The sequence below is a fragment of the Herpailurus yagouaroundi genome, unplaced genomic scaffold (genome assembly GCF_014898765.1).
Source record: "Herpailurus yagouaroundi ecotype Mexico unplaced genomic scaffold, PumYag 184, whole genome shotgun sequence".
NCBI classification, from domain to species: domain Eukaryota; kingdom Metazoa; phylum Chordata; class Mammalia; order Carnivora; family Felidae; genus Herpailurus; species Herpailurus yagouaroundi.
Genome location: NW_024412415.1, coordinates 10,484,671 through 10,500,897, shown reverse-complemented (window position 1 = coordinate 10,500,897; position 16,227 = coordinate 10,484,671). Strand labels below are relative to the sequence as shown.

Genomic DNA, 16,227 nt, shown 5'->3' with positions numbered 1-16,227 from the left:
GAAGGAAGGAAGGAAGGAAGGAAGGAAGGAAGGAAGGAAGGAAGGAAAGAAGGAAGGAAAGAAGGAAGGAAGGAAGGAAGGAAGGAAGGAAGGAAGGAAGGAAGGAAGGAAGGAACAAACGAACTGCAAGTTCTGATTGTCCATGTGGAAGTGGACGTGGCTCTACTTTGCTTCTGAAAACCAAGCTCATCCACATGACAGGAGAAATCTTGTAGTTTTAGGCAGGAGAGTATGGGTAGAACCCCTATGAATGACAACTTAAACAGAGAGGACTTTTGGCAAAGCCCTAGCCTGCCCTGCTCAGGATCCCCAGAGGATTAACCTCACTCTGAGCCTGTCCCAGCCCCTCCCCACTCCCCCTGCTCCCTGCTTTCCTGCCAAAAGAGGTGATGGTGCCAGGGCCGACCCAGAAGTCCACACTCCCGTCCACGTGTCTGGACAAATTTAACACACCTTTCTTGAGAACCCAGCACCTTGCCTCCTAACACCACACATCAGGATCGTCTGGTTTCCACCTCACTAGACCAACAGGGGGGATGACAGGGATTATTCTAACAACTCAGTGAGCTGCCAGTAAGAACACAGCAGACACATGGCTTTCTGATTTGATTAAAGGGCAAAACCACATGGTTATCTTGGCCCTTAGGAGGAGCTCTTAACACAATTTTCTAAGTCAAATGTTATTACATAATACTAATGTACAGACTCTCCTGCCCAAGAAGAAGCATAGACCTGGAAGCTCAGATCCTATTTCTGTCACTTCTTGGCTCTGTGGCCTTGGACATAAGATATTTAATCTGTCTGACCTTCAGACCCCTTATTTATAAAATGAGAAGAGTAACATCTACCACCTAGAGTTGTTGGGAGAACTGACCACTACACTGGGATCTTGCACTTAGTAATACACCACCCCACCCCCGCCCCCGCCAGCAAGGCTTGCACTGAGCAGAGACTGCCAGATTGATTACATGGTCCATGCACCCCAAGGGCTCTGCATGGGACACGAGTACAATTAGTTCTGGCTTTTCTCCTTTGTTGATGTGAAAAAGGTACTTTTCTGATAATCCCTACTCCTCCTCTGTCCTTTTCCCCCACCAGCTAGAATCCTAACACTTAAGGAGCTAACTTTTGAGGATTCAGAGAGAAAGCCATCCCTGGTAATCAGTCATCCAAGTCCTCATGGTACAGCATGGGGACCAAGTCCAGGCCTCTCTCCAAGTCAGCCGACTTCAAAGGCACTGAAGCTCCCCTGCTTACGCATACATCTGTGCTGAGCATCCTTGACTGTTTTCCCCATGCTCTCCACCTCACCAACCTTCCTTCCCTAGAATACATCTTTCAAGCATTGTTGGGGGTGTGAACCCCAGAATGCCTGGGCCTGATTTAGAGTCTTTGTGCCTCCCCTTCCCCAAGGCATCCTGTGGAGGCCTTGGAATTAGCCGCATCTTTCTCCTCATTCATGTCTCTGCTGATCTGGAGAAAGTGGGTACCTGCCCCAGCCTCACTAATTACCCATAATTCATCCCTGGCTTAAAGTCCTCCATGCCACCTTTCTGCCAAGCCAATTTAGCTGTCAGTGTGTTTTTTCCTAGCGATATTGGTCCTAAATTTCAATGCCATCTCAGCTATTCCCATAAAGGCAGACTGAGAGGAGGGGATGAAATAGGAAGTAAAGAACTGTGCTTCAATTTATCTCTTGGACTCTTCCCAGATGATAAATTTAGTTGCCAAATCCTGATTAATCTCTTTTGTCATTTTGTAAAGTAATAAATAGATTTTCTTGTCTGAGCTAGAGACAAGGCAGAGAAAATGGGGATTAGGCACCAGATTTAGCATTTAACAGGGACCGCAGGTGTATGAACTCTGGAAAGATCAAATAATAGAAAGAAACTGAGTGCAAATGGGGCCCCACCCTCTAAGGAAACAAAGCTGCCTGACATGTGTTTGAGCAGGTGCTCAAAAAAAAAAAAAAAAAAAATGTTAATGGAATGAATGAATCTCTTCATGAATGGAGTTTATAGGTCATTTATTCCTTCAATGAATATCACTTGAGCCTAGCTTAGGCTAAGATGGACTGGCAAGCTTTTTCTATAAATAGTAAGTATTTTAGACATTGTGTACCATATGGTCTCTGTCATAACTGCTCGGTTCTGTCTTTGCAGTGTGAACACAGCCAGAGACGATACCTAAATGAATGAGTATGGCTGCGTTCCAATAAATTTTTTTTTGTTTTTTAAAGTTTATTTATTTTTTGAGGGGGGGAGGGACAGAGAGAAGGGGACAGAGGATCTGAAGCAGGCTCCATGCTGACAGTAGAGAGCCCTGTGCGGGACTCGAACTCATGACCTGAGCTAAAGTCAGATGCTTAACCGAGTGAGTCATCCAGGTGCCCCTAAAATTTTGCCTTATTTCATTGGAAACTCTGGTGGCAGGCCATAGTTTGCTGACCCCAGACCAAGGAATCAAAAAGAACTGGGTATAAATTCTAGGTTGTTCTTTAACTAGCTGTGTGACCAAGCAAGCAACAGTCTCTGCAGTCAGTCAGTTTCTTCATCTATGAAGCACAATAAAAACAGTAGTCACCTCAGAGTCACTGTGAGGACTGCATGAGACAGTACGTGTTCAACAGTACAGTGTGGTGGTGCCTGGCTGGCTCAGTTGGTAGAATGTATGACTCCTGATCTCAGGGTTGTAAGTTTGAGGCCCATGTTGGACGTGGAGCCTAGTTAGGACAACAAAATAAAATGAAACAAAAAAACACAGTACAGTGTGTGGCTCACAACATGCACTCAGTAAATCATTATTGTTTTGTTATTGTTTTGTATCTGTCTCTCCCCACTGGAATGTAAACTCCATTAAGAGTAGGGACTCAGTTTTGTTTCCTTCTGTATTCCCAGAACCCATGACAGTGCCTGGCACAGTAAGTGCTCAGAACTGGATGGAGGGATGGATGGTGGCTGGGAGGGAGGGCAACTAGGTGAGCTAAGTAAAGGATGTACAAGCTCTCTAGAAGAATATTAAAAGTGAATTAAAAAATCATCTCTGACTCCAAGGAGCTTGCAGGCTAGTAGGGGGGAAGAAAACATTCTAAACATGATGAAAGAAAAGGGGTGGTAGAAAATAGAGGAGGCCAGGGAAAGAGTCTGATAAAGGAAAGTTGAGTCCAAAGAAAAAAAATCTTGGGAGAAACTCTTCAGGAGACACCACTGCATTCCTGAAGTCAGAACTTTTAATTCTGGAACTATCTGTGGATTCGTCTCTACACTTTGATATCAGAAAGCACAGTGCCACAGCCAATACCTTGGAGAGATGTACATGTCACAGAAAGATAATTTTCCTTGGCTGTCTTTTAGGTTTTCACTTGCTCTGCCATCAGACGGTCCCAATTCACACCTCCCTCAATTTAGGACAGTGTTGGCATTAAAACAAAAATGGAGGTGAGGCCAGGAAGAGATAAGTAAAGTTTACCCAAAAACGTGTCCTAAGGAACAGGCTTGTCTTAAATCTGGTCTAAAGCTGATTTCTTGTTCGGTTCCGATGAGAATTTCTCCCTGATGACACAGTTCTCTTGCCTGTATTCAGGACCCCTTTCTTGCTAACTGACAACTAACTGAATTACCACGGGGGTAGGAAAAGCATCAGGCCTTGAGTCAGGAGATCTTCCTTGACTCTGATCACTATGTCACCTCAGAAAAGTCACTCTATATGTATAGCCTCTGTTTCCTCGCCTATGAGAGAATTAGGCTCTACAGCTCCTATTCTGAGGTTCTAAGATTGGGTAACCAAGCCAGCCTGTTCATCAGGAGCTGGGAACGCTACGTGGCCCTGGCAGGCCGATCTCCTGGCTGGAAACAAAGTGGCCCTAGTGGCGGTATCTCAGGCAACAAGAGAGACTTCCTTAGGCCCATGCATGGCAGGGGAGAATGCCAGGTTCTCTTGAGAATAGGTCTAAGAATGCTGTGGGTCACGTGGGATATATTTTCATGTCCAGCAACAGTGAGTCATTGGTTACCTCCTTCAGTGAATAAAACATGAAGCTTGATGAAAGCCACTGTAGCAGAAAAGGGAGGGGGGACCCCTAATACAACTCTGTACCCTGAAGCTGTTGGCCGATTCTTTCTTGGACTTAGTGACTTGCTAACAAACAGAATAAAGCAGAAGTGATAGTGTCTGAGACGAGGTCATAAAGAAGTGAATCCTCCTGTCAGGCCTATAGATGTTGGTCTTGAGTTCATTTCTTCTTGTCATCTAAAGAATGTGCTTTGGTTTTTTTTAGGATGTTGACTTGCCCCTCCTTCCCCTACCCCCTCTAATTGCTGCATCATTGTCTAACAATGTTCCTGTGGCCTTACCCTTGACCCCCCTGTAGATGTCCTACCTCCAAAAGTCTGAATAAACCCCACCCAGCAGTGGAAAGCCTGTTTCCTTTCCGGCTCACTGGAGGCACCTGCCATGCACCCATTGATAAAGATGCCTGATAAAGATAATGGTTCTCAGGGTGAGGAGGAGCATGTCCCCCCTGGGTGGGAAGGGAGCAAATCAGAAGGCTTCAGCAGGGCTTTTATCAAACCCAGGAGCAAGAAGATACACACAGATTCTGATGTGCTCTCCCCCCACCCTGGGGGATGTTTTCCTCACCACCACATTGAGAATCAGTGCCCAGAGCCTTGTTGTCCGTTTCAGCTATCTCCTTTAGTCCAGTATCCCTGAATTGTAGCACAAAGAGCTGTAGAAGGAGTGATATATGAACTCAGGCCCAGGGAATGATCAGTGAGTGAGGGACAAAAGATTTGCTTCCATGTCCCACCAAAGGGACAGGGCCATTTAACAGTGACTAAGAGCCAACCTCAGGAGTCTTACAGTCAGTCCTGAATTTGAATCCTGACTCTGCCACTTCCCAGTTGTGTGCCCTTGAGAAAATTACTTAAGCCTCAGTTTCCTTATCTTAAAAAGGGGGGATGATACAACACTGTATGTTAACTATATTGGAATTAAATTTTTTCTAAAAGGGGGGGGTGGATCATAGTACCTATTTCAAAGTATTAAGTGAGAATTAGATGAGCTATGCATGCAAAGTACATAACACCTGGCCTAGCAGATAGGAAGTGCTCAGTACACATCAGCTACTATCAGCTGTTGCTCTTGATGTCCTGCTTCTACTGAGGTGAGAGTTTTCTCTGTTTGAAGAAATGCTAGCCACAGGTTTCTATGCTTCCTTCACTGCTATTGAGCTCAGCCAATAATTGAAGGCCGTTCCACATATGGACAGATTGGTTTGGCAAGCTGAGGCAGAACTCTTCCTTGGGCTGGTTCCTTCATGCTCCATTCCACTTCTTAAGAAGAAACATCAGCCAGAGTCCTAGGCAGGGAGAAGCCCAATTGGCCCCTCTCTGCTGACACAGGTTTCTTTTTCAGCATCAAATGGGCCAGGGCTGGCTCCTTCCAAAACCCAACACTGGGAGGGAGGACACAGTGCTTTTGCCAGGAAGCACCGTTTCTGTTTAGAGCTACCGAAGGAAACTAACAAGTTGTTTTGAATTGAATCCCAAATCAGTTCAGGGCAAAGTACTTAAAAAAGTCTTCAGGGAAATGGAAAATATGTTTGTTCTGTGGTGCCATTTTAAGTTTTTGTTTTTAAAATTCATTTAAATTCATTTAAAATTCATTTAAAAATTTCATAGGCTTATATTACATACTTATGTCTTTAAAGAAATCAGAGAAATCCTTTATAGTTCACCCTCTCTTTTCTCTCTAGGTATTTAGTCTTCCTACAGATCAAAAGGGATCTCTACCATGGCCGTCTCCTCTGTAAAACATCAGATGCTGCCTTGTTAGCAGCTTATATCCTTCAAGGTAATGACTTTTGACAGGATGAATGAACTTGCTTTCATGCTAAGTACTGATTATATTATTTCAGTCACCACAGATGACTACTTCTTGGATATAAACAGTATCTAACTTGAAGCAGAGTCTAGGTTGGAGAGCTTCTTTGCCTAGCCTCCTTAGTCCCAGAAAGCTCTGACCACTCAACCTTAAACTGTGCCTAAGGTCTTCCTGCAGGCTTCTTTAGGTCATCATGACTCTATTTGGAGTTACTGGGACTCTGGAGAGTCATCTGAATCAATTTTTCTAAGACTTTACATGCAAATCTCAAAGGTGTGAAGTATCTTGGAATTCTGGTTTCTCAGAGACCTTTCCATTCAGAGTGTTCAAAGTTGAAATGTACAAGTAACAGATATATTTCCTAACATGCTAATAATGTAGAGTTGAGTCTGTATCCAGCAGATTCCCAGACTGGCTTTTTTTTTTTTTTTTTTTTTGCAAAATATTGGGAAAGGTATGCACTCTTCATCTGTGTGATGCCTTCTCCTTCCATGAAGTACAGGGGCTTCTGAGTGCCACTTCTAAGGCTTCCCTTAGTCCTTAGGCCTGAACTGTCCCCAGATTGTTCAGGACTTCACTAAAATCATGAAGTTTCCTTCAAAGAATCTGAACTCTTAATTGGAAATCTGTGAACTCCAGGAAGCTACTTTGTGGAGAGACTGGAAAATGCTTGCCAAAAAGAAACTTCAGTTCATCTGTTAAGAGAAATATCATAGCTGTGTTAAGAATGTAAAAGTCAGGGGTACTTGGGTGGCTCAGTCAGTTAAGCGTCCAAATTCGGTGTAGGTCATGATCTCATGGTTCGTGAGTTCAAGCCCTTTATGGGGCGGTGGGGGGGGGGGGGGTTGCTGGTGCCCAGAGCCTGGAGTCTGCTTTGGATTCTGTGTCTCACTCTCTCTCTGCCCCTCCCCTGTTCGAGCTCTGTCTCTCTCTCAAAAATAAACACACATTAAAAAAATTTTTTTGAAAAAGAATGTAAAAGTCAACACATAGCAAGTTTGACTTCTGAGAGTCCTGTTTTTAAAAAATCACCTAACCGGCAACTCTAGAAGATGCCTACCTAAGCTACCCAACTAGAGCTAAGCAACTCTAAATTACCCAAAGAGGCCCCTTTCATTTTTAAAGGAGAAAACCTGGTGTTAAGTGAGATTTTAAACTCTATTATTTCCTTCAGCTTTACCCTGACAACATTGAATTTTTCTTTTTCTTTTTTTCCTTTAAAAAAGTAGTTGATGTCCAATATTGATGTTTTCTACTTGGAGCTTTCTAAATAAAATCATAATAAATGACTTCATGGCTCAAGGTCACTCTGGACTGTAGGTCCAGGGAAGCTTTTAGTCTCTTGCAGAACGATAGAAATTCCCAAGTAATTTGGAAGACACAATGAGTAGCTTTGTGCACAAGTACAATATTCAGCTGTGAGAGGAGGGCACATTTTCCTCTTAATATTTATTCTCCCCTCAAGATTTTGCACAGGCCCTGGTTGTGGTTCTCACTAACGAAGGAGAAAGGACAAATACAAAGCAGCTGGCACTTCTAACATACTTTCTCCTAACATAGGCACGATGTTCCCTGTGGAGCCCTTCCTGTGCAGAGGACTGGGTTCTGATCTGCTTTGTGGAGAGTGTCATGGGCCCACCACACTACCCTATGGAAATCTCACTGATCTGAGATCCTGGCAGCTTTAGGGATGGACTCTTTGTCTCTCTACATGGGTAGAGGAGAAACAGCGCCCCATGCAGGAAGCTAGGAAATCAGCCTTAGGACCTGGTGCTCCAGAACTCAAAGACCACTTTCAGTCTTGCTACTCTTGAGGTTCTCTCAGAGGGGCGTGGCACCTGGTCAGTGGCACCCTCAATGAATATTTACTCAAATATATTCACTTGATTTGATTTGATTTGATTTGATTTGATTTGATTTGATTTGATTTTGACTGAGAGTGGAGTTCTGAGTTTGGGTCATGGCTCATTCATCAATGTGTCCCTGCTAAAATCCTCAAAACTGACACTTTAGACTTCTGATCTGGCTCAGGCCCAAGAGGCTCTCTCTTCCTGATGCAGCTCAGTTTCTTGTGCTGCCACCAAGAGCTATGATCCCAGGACCTTTTCTCAAGGCTGAATAGATAAAGACCGTGATGCAAGCTTCTGCTTTTCTATTGGATGTTTACTTGTGGTGACCACAGAATACAGGCTTGGCTCTGGTATCTCTGCTTAGACTTGATATCACCCCAGGGTGCACATCTGGGAAAACAAGGGTGGGGCATGCTTCTTCTGAGGAGCACTCCTTCCACCTAACCCACAGCCACACTCAAGATCCACTGTTCTTTGGAAATGTGGTGTGTGCTTTGGCTTTTGCTCTGTGTGTTCATCTCTTGTTGCTTTACCAGTGCTGATTTACCTATCTCCACAACTGTTTTACTCTGCTTTCCTTTTGCAAGCGGAGATTGGGGATTATGACCCAGGGAAACACCCTGAAGGCTACAGCTCCAAGTTCCAGTTTTTCCCGAAACATTCAGAGAAGCTGGAAAGGAAAATTGCTGAGATTCACAAGACAGAACTCAGGTATGTGATACTCAGTTGAGGCTCAGGACACTCTGTCCCCCACAGCCTGAGCATACAAGCCCCATGCTGCATCCTGACTCCGGGATGTACCATTTTCAGCATTGCACTGACAGCACAACCCCAAGCCCTATAGAGTAGGCTGAAGCCCAAGGGCAAGAGGGACATTGTATTGTAAGGAAAACAGAGAGAGATTGGCCTCTGAAAAGTATTCACGTTACTAAGATAAATGATGAGACAGAGGAAGAAGCACGGACTGGGGAAAAGGAAAAAAAAAACATAAACAGCAGAAGAGAAAAAAGTGACAGGAGACATATGAAACATGGGCAAGCCTCTGCCTTCAGTCTGTGACAGTGTGATAGGTGGCTTCTGGGTCAGGGGATGGGACTGTGCAGAGCTGGCCTAGTTCATGAACACTGGGGGTGCCCTGAGAGCTCTTGGTTCAGGGGCTGTGTCTTCAGCACTGCCTCACTCAACCCCACAGCACTGCACAGAAGGAAGGGGCAGAGAAGAGGCTGGAAGCAGGGGGCTTGTCCTCCTCAGATTCTTAGTTTTTTCAGAATATGCCACATTCCATAAAATAGCATTAATGTGTCCTTTCACCCACGTGAAATAGGATTTTCTACAAAGATTGATTTAAAGAAAAAAAAAAAGGCAACAATAGAGTGTATGGGCTCTACTTTGTGTGGCATTCTGGAGCACATATACCCCAAACTGACAAACTATGAAGAAAAAGGCCATATACACTGTAGCGCTGTAAAATAAAACATATTAGTACATTACAATTTTTAGAAATCTTTGTCAATGTCGGTGTAACTACCTTTCTGGGGAAGGATAATGCCGAAGTGGGGGGAAAGACATTTCTAGCGTTAATATTAAGTTTAAACTAGTTCCTACCCTGACTCCCTGAGCTCCCCCACCCCAAAACACAAAATCCTCACTTACACTCAGAATATTCTACCAAAATTATGTCCCTAAAACCTCCTTAGCCTTTGCAAGCAGACCGGCTGCCCAGAGCGTGTGGCAGGGACTGGCTCCCTCCCTCCCAGAGGAATGGAGACACCTAACAGAGGTAGAATCCTAGCAGCTCTCCATCCTTCTCCAGCCCCATCCCTCTCCCATTGCTGGTGTGTCCTTGCCAAAGCTGGAGGGCTCCTCCCATCATTGTTAGGGAAACAGCGGCCCCTTGTGGTAAAGGTCAGAACAAACATCGACCTTTGAGAAGGCTCATGGTTTGTTCAAAGGAGACTTCAGGGCTGTCCTGGGACAGCCAAGAGGCGCTGCCAGGAGGGTTTTAGGAAGTGTGAGAGCAGTGGGGACAGTCATCCAGAAACCTAGTAGGAGACAGGGATCCCCCAGGAAATGATGCCCACTTTGAGGGCCCCGGAGGTTTGGGCCAACTCCAGGACTGGATGGAGCCCACAAGATCTTCCAGCTTCCAGACAGGGAATGAAGAAGCTCCCTGGAAGGGGCAGTGGTTCTCAGCTGCCCCTGGTGCCCAGCGTTCTGTCTGCCTCACAAACATTTCCCAGGCACCTTCTCTGCACCTCAGGTGCTCTGGCAGATGTAGGAATCTGCAGTCAACATAATGCCTACTTGCACGGGCTGGCTGCATCACTAGCATGTGGAAATGTGTTTCCTTCCTCCAACTCTAACATGAGCTCCTGGAAGGCCCAGATTGTGCATTGTATTTCTTGGTAGATTTTACACAAGCAACATGGAGACTTGCACATAAATGTGCTGATTGACACCCATCCAGAAGGACGCTAGGGAGAATCTGGCCTGCACCTCCTTGTCTTCCTGCACTTACCAGTATTACTCAAGACAAATAATGAACTTAGACATGAGCAGCTCAGTCCCACCCACCAGCCATCGGAGTCACTGTTGACTTGACAAATTGCCCACCCCTCCTCACACTGAAACCTACCCAACATCTGCAGGAGTGTGTCTGCTCCACCAGGGATCCAGACCCTGAGGGCAGCCAAGAAGACACTGCCACCTGTTCTGTGTGGAGCTCATGAAAGGACCTACTCACGAGGTAGCTGGGAAGGAAATGATGCTAGAGACCCCTTCCTAAGATGACTGGGCACCAGAGGTGCTTTCTTCCTTTCACAGTCATCACCCCATGGACAGACAGACCGCTATTGTGGTCGGGGGAGCTCAGCACTGTCTCCTGCTGTGTCTCTTCACCCTCCATTCCCATGTTCCCTGCTGGTAAAGGAAGACGGTTGGGCAGCACCAGCAAGATATACAGGTCTCTGCTTTGTATTTCAGTCATAAGTCAAGACAAGAAACCCATGGCCTGCAGTCAGCCTACAAGTGTGTTTTGTTTGCCCCCGGAGTATTTAAAATTGAGAAATAGTACACAGAAATCAGTATCTCTGACTGCTCTTTGAAAAGCACATCCAGCGGTGCTCGGCCCTGCATTCCCACAGGACTAGTCTTAGAGCTGAGGAGCAGCTGCCCTCATTAGATGGGGTAGCACTTCCCAGTTTGCCATAGTGACCCCAACCCCACCACTCCCTACTGTACACCCCATGTCATTTATTATGTAGCTGGCCTCAGTCTGAGGACATCTGAGTTTCTGACCCCAGACAGGAGTCTCTGAAGCTGGTACTAGAATAGGGCAGGGAGCACACACTCTATGGGAAAATTGGACTATAAGGCTTACCCTGAGTGCTTTTTTTTTTTTTTTTTTAATTTATTTATTTTTGAGAGACAGAGACAGCGTGAGCAGGGGAGGGGCAGAGAGAGAGGGAGACACAGAATCAGAAGCAGGCTCCAGGCTCCAAGCTGTCAGCACAGAACCCGATGCGGGGCTCGAACCCACAAACTGTGAGATCATGACCTGAGCCGAAGTCAGACGCTTTAACCGACTGAGCCACCGAGGCGCCCCACCCTGAGCGCTTCTTAATGTAAAGTTTACCTCAGGAATCTAAGAGAACAGGAAACCCTGAAATCATCTCATTTCCTTTTATTCCAGTGGTCAAACACCAGCAACATCAGAGCTGAACTTTTTAAGAAAAGCACAGACATTGGAGACGTATGGAGTGGACCCTCACCCATGTAAGGTAAGACCCCTGTGGTCTGAGACCACTGACTTTGCCTCCTCCCAAGGGCAACAGGCAGGGAAGAAGCACATGCCTGCACCATCCACCTTCAGGATCTGGTTGATTGGCTCTTTTAGTGACAGATGCCAGAAAAAAAAAATGTATCTCCTCTTGGAAACTCCCCTGGCTTCCATGCTGCATAATTTTGTGGTGCGACATCAATGTCGGAGGGTCCCAGGCAAAGTCAATCTAAATAACAAATCCAAAGCTGAGGCCCCACTTTGGCTGCAGTGGGTAATTTGGTGGAAATGAAGAGAGAGGATGTGGAAGTCCCCCCACAGGGAATGATCAGAGGCCGCTCAGCGGACTGCCCATCCTTCCCTGACCTGTAATCTAGTTTCTTTCCAAGAGCGGATTTTATTGACTGCAATAGCGTAAGTCACTGCGCGGAACTGCAGTGGAGTAGCATTTAATTCCATTATGCGCCTGGGAGGGTGAGACAGGAACCAGCCAGGGAGGCTCTGCCCAGAGGAAACCTCTGTAATTGCTCACATGTGTCTGGCATTCCGGAGAAGAGCTTAAGCAGCCACAGTCACTATGGAGAGCAGCGGAGACACATGACCTCTTCCTCTCTCTCTCTGGCTGTGTCCCCCCACTTCATCTCCACATCCCAGTTGGTTTGACACTCCCGGTCTTTGCCTCAGTGTCCCCAGATTTTTGCCTCTCTCTTTCTAGTACTGGAGAGGCACCAGTACCACCAGATTCTGAAACTGATCTGAAGGAGCCAGTATCCCATGGGAGCAGGTGGGCATTGACCGTTTCTTCCTAATAGGTGAGGGAACACTAGAAGTTTCCAACAAAAATTAAAAGAACAGAATAGAAAGCAAGGAATCCAGTGATGTAGGGGCAGAATTGCATATCCCTTACCCTCTTGCTAAGGTGATGGTGACTTGTTCTTACATAGGATTTTATGCTGAAACTTCAAATAGGAACTTTTAGAACATTCTGGCAACTTAGAAACCCTGGTCACCTTTCCCACCCCACAGAGTTCCCTATTCACCAGCACAGCCTACTACCAGATAACCCCTGTGTTCTTGAGGAGGGCCAGCACTGTCAGAAAACACATTTATGCCTGTTCGTACCAAAAAAAAAGAAAGATGATGCATAGTTATTTACAAATGATTTAGCAAAGCTTCCTAAATACTGCCCTTGCATGACAGATATAGTTTAACCTCCGTTAATTGCTCAGATACCATCGGTAGGGGGCCTGCATAGGACTGAAGAGGGCTTCATAGTCAGCTGACCTTGGCTCCAGCACTGATCTCTTGCTTTCTGAGGCCCTCACAGGCTTCTCTGAGCCTTGCTTTCCTCACCTGTGTGAAAGTACACAGCAGGTACTCAGTGACTGTGCTCCACGAACTGCTGAGTCACTTCAGGACCTTAAAAGCCATAGCTGCCTAGAGACAGCTATCTTTATCATAAGGTGCCAGGTCACCTCCAAACCTGCCTGGGCCCCTTGAGGCCACACAGGGCACCCACCTTTTCAGAGGTGTGTCCCTGGGTGAGGCTGACATCTGACAGATAGATGGGGCAGATAGATGGTAGGCAGATAGATGGTAGACAGTGAACCTGAGTACAACTGAGCAGAGGTGGGAGGGATTCTCCACTTATGTGCCTAAGTGGGTCTGGAAGCTACAGTGGCAGCCAGCCTGGTGTCCAGCCCAAGTCCATGTGCACCCTAGGACTGTGGGGCTCCTGGCTCAGCCCCATCTGTGATGAGTTTGCCCATTATTGGACACAGAGGCTGAAGAGGCTGCAGGAAGAAACCCCTGTTAATGCCAGGCACTGTGTGAGGCCCAGTCCCTCACATCATTCCATCCCCACGGCATCAACTCAAAGAAGGAAGGAGGGAACAAACATTTGTGGCATGCCTTCCATGGCAGACCCCCTGGAATCCTTTCACGTTATTTTCTCATTTAATCCTGTCAGCCCTGGGAGGTGGATCTTACTCTTCCTGGCTTATAAGTAAGAAGACAAAAGCTCCAGGAGACAATTTACAAGGCCCTGAGCAGTAGAACAAGAATTTGAACTCAAGTCACTTCCCCGTTGTTATATATCTAGGAGGAACAGAAGCCCCCAGGAGACTCCCCCTGGGGAGATGGTGGGCACGATCATTGCACTGGGCTTCCAATCCCTGGTTCCCAGGCCCTATACTTCTTGCTCACCCAGAGCCAGGACCCTGCTGCAGACCCCACACAGGGTCCCTCAGCTTGTCTCTACTGAACTGCAGCTCATGCTTTCCTTAGGCCTGCTGAGCAAGGACGGTTCAGGAGCCTTTACTCTTGTCATTAAGTAGGGTTACTTTGGTGATATGCTACTAGGCATTCGCCTTAATGTTGCTACAAGGAGAGCTGAAATAAGCTGGAGCACTCAGTGTAATAAATACCGATGATTTCTATTAACAGAGAGGCAATTACTGGGCCCAGGGAATCTGGGGCACACAGCCCTAGGGAGGACGGAAGAAGAGGAATCGTTTTGATAATTAAATGAGAGTAGAACAAGGCTTCAGCTGGGCTCTATTCTCCTGGACTGATTAAGAAGCTGCTGTTCTTCCTGTCCACACTGGTTTTTCTGCCCAAAGTGTCCTTGTCTGGCCCTGGGACCGGGAACTGGGTGGGACAGGCAGAGGGCTCCAGCAGCGGGCTGGCTTACAGTAATACCCAGGCTCTGAACTTGCACACGCTGTCCTGAGCTCTCTGCATCTCCCCTCAGACCCCATCTCCTCCTGACAGGAGCCCCCAGAAGACCAAGCCTGCAGCCTAGAGCAGGAGACTGGAGCAAACCCCTGGCAGCCCAGTGCTGCATTTGTTCCAGCTCTGATACCTCTCCAACCTCAGGAGCTACCATCTTGTTCCTTCCTGGAGCCCCTGGGACTGGTTGTTTGCCCTGGATCTCCTGTAGGCCCAGACTGTGGCTTTTTACCCTCTTGAGGTTTCTATAGTAGCCAGACCCATCACAGACACCCAGCCTGTACCCAGCCTTATCATGAGTCATGAAGGTGCCATCTACTGAGAGCCTGCAGATGCCAGGCACTTACATATACGATCTCATTTCATGTTTATAACGATACTGCCAAGAAGATGTTCTTGTCCTCAAGATAAGAACACTGAGACTCTGAGGGACCAACTAACATGTCCAGAGTTACTGGTAAGGGCAGTACTCGGACTCGAACCCAGGGCTGTCTGAACACCTCAGTGCTGTGCTTTTTCAGTTACCATTCCTGGTCTTCCTTCTGGGTAGATGGCATTTATTTAGGAACAAAGCAGGACTCACTACCAACTCTGGTAGAGGACCTACAACACTACTGAAATCACCGTAGAAAAATTTAACGTAAGTTCACCAAGTGACTTTATGTCTGTCCTGTACAGACCAGGAGAAAATTGATTTCAGCAGGATCTAGGTTAGAGCAACCATACAAATAAAATTACAGCTTCATTCCTCTGACCTTAAATAGGATCATTAATTTCATAATCAGCCACCTAGGCTCCTCTCTAAATAAACTCCCTTTCCCATCTTGACAAGTTGCCTCTGACCTCAGAGTAACAGACGAAAGAAGGATTGGTGATGACTAACCCTCATCCCCCAGTGGGCCCCTCTTGGCTGCACTGTACAGAGAATGGTGGGCTTACTGCTGAGATGAAGAACTTGACTAAAACCACTTACATGGCAAGTATATGCCAAGATTTCCATTTCTGATCTTTCATGGGGTGATGCCAAGGCTCTTAAAGGGCTGCCTCCTAATTTCCATTCTATGTAGTTTCTTGGGACCATGTTTAAGTATACTAAAACTGGGTGATTTTCATGACTGATTTAACGTAAGGTTCCTAGCTATAAGCTTTCAGGGATGGGTGTAAGTGTGTGGAAGACCATGTGGAATCTTCTTCCCTGAGGTTTTTAAAATAGAGGTTTCATCTACCCATATCTAATTAGTTTAAGTCATACTCCAGAGAGGGGATTGGATGATCTCGAAAGAATGTCCTGGTTCTGACTCTGGCATACCCAGGATGTCCTCCAGGGCAGCAGTAGACAGAAGGCTGCTTCGTTGTATCCTGAGGTGGAACCCATGGGGACTGGGCAAAGGTGGCCAGATGTCCCTACTTCCCAGAACCAGTCAGTTGCTGTGATTTCCAAAAATCCTTTTCTGGGCAGAGCTATCATCTTAGGGTGAGCCTTTGACGACATCGAACTGATGCATGTCGAGTTTCATGGTGGTTTCTACCTCAACATGTGAAAGGACTCTGTGCAAATCCAGCCCCTCCAAGAGAAACCACTGTTGGCCATGTCTTGGCAATAAGTTATTTAGGCCATCACCCTAAAATCAGAAAGAAGCAGTATTTCTTAAAGTATGTATTATGGCCCTCGTTTGAGAAATGAGGAAATTGAGTCTCAGAGAAGTTAAGTCACAGAGTAAATAAGAAGCTAGGCTAAATTCCTAAGCCAAGAATGAAGCTCTTTCTACAAGGATGAAAAACTGAAAATGAATTTCGTACCTCACAACTGTAGAAGTGAACCAAATACTTTAGACCATTATCTGATGTACAATGGGGCTGGCAATATCTGCTGTGTGGCTGTCAAGACACAAGTTTTTATTCCACCTTTCGGATCCATTAATGTTCAGTCCTGTGGGTCCTGATCTCGTTGGGATGGGAAGGGAACAAAGAGGAAAGATAGCCTCC

General features: G+C 46.2%; 1 protein-coding gene across 9 annotated transcripts in view; it reads left to right on the top strand.

Moving 5' to 3' along the window:
* Positions 1–16,227, top strand: part of FRMD5 (FERM domain containing 5) — a 323,173-nt gene that overhangs the window by 284,060 nt on the left and 22,886 nt on the right. For all 9 annotated transcript variants that reach the window (XM_040492537.1, XM_040492539.1, XM_040492541.1 and 6 more), the window contains exons 5-7: positions 5,756–5,853; positions 8,321–8,444; positions 11,425–11,512. In XM_040492537.1, the coding sequence (XP_040348471.1) occupies positions 5,756–5,853; positions 8,321–8,444; positions 11,425–11,512 (310 nt within the window). The remainder of the gene's footprint in view (positions 1–5,755; positions 5,854–8,320; positions 8,445–11,424; positions 11,513–16,227) is intronic.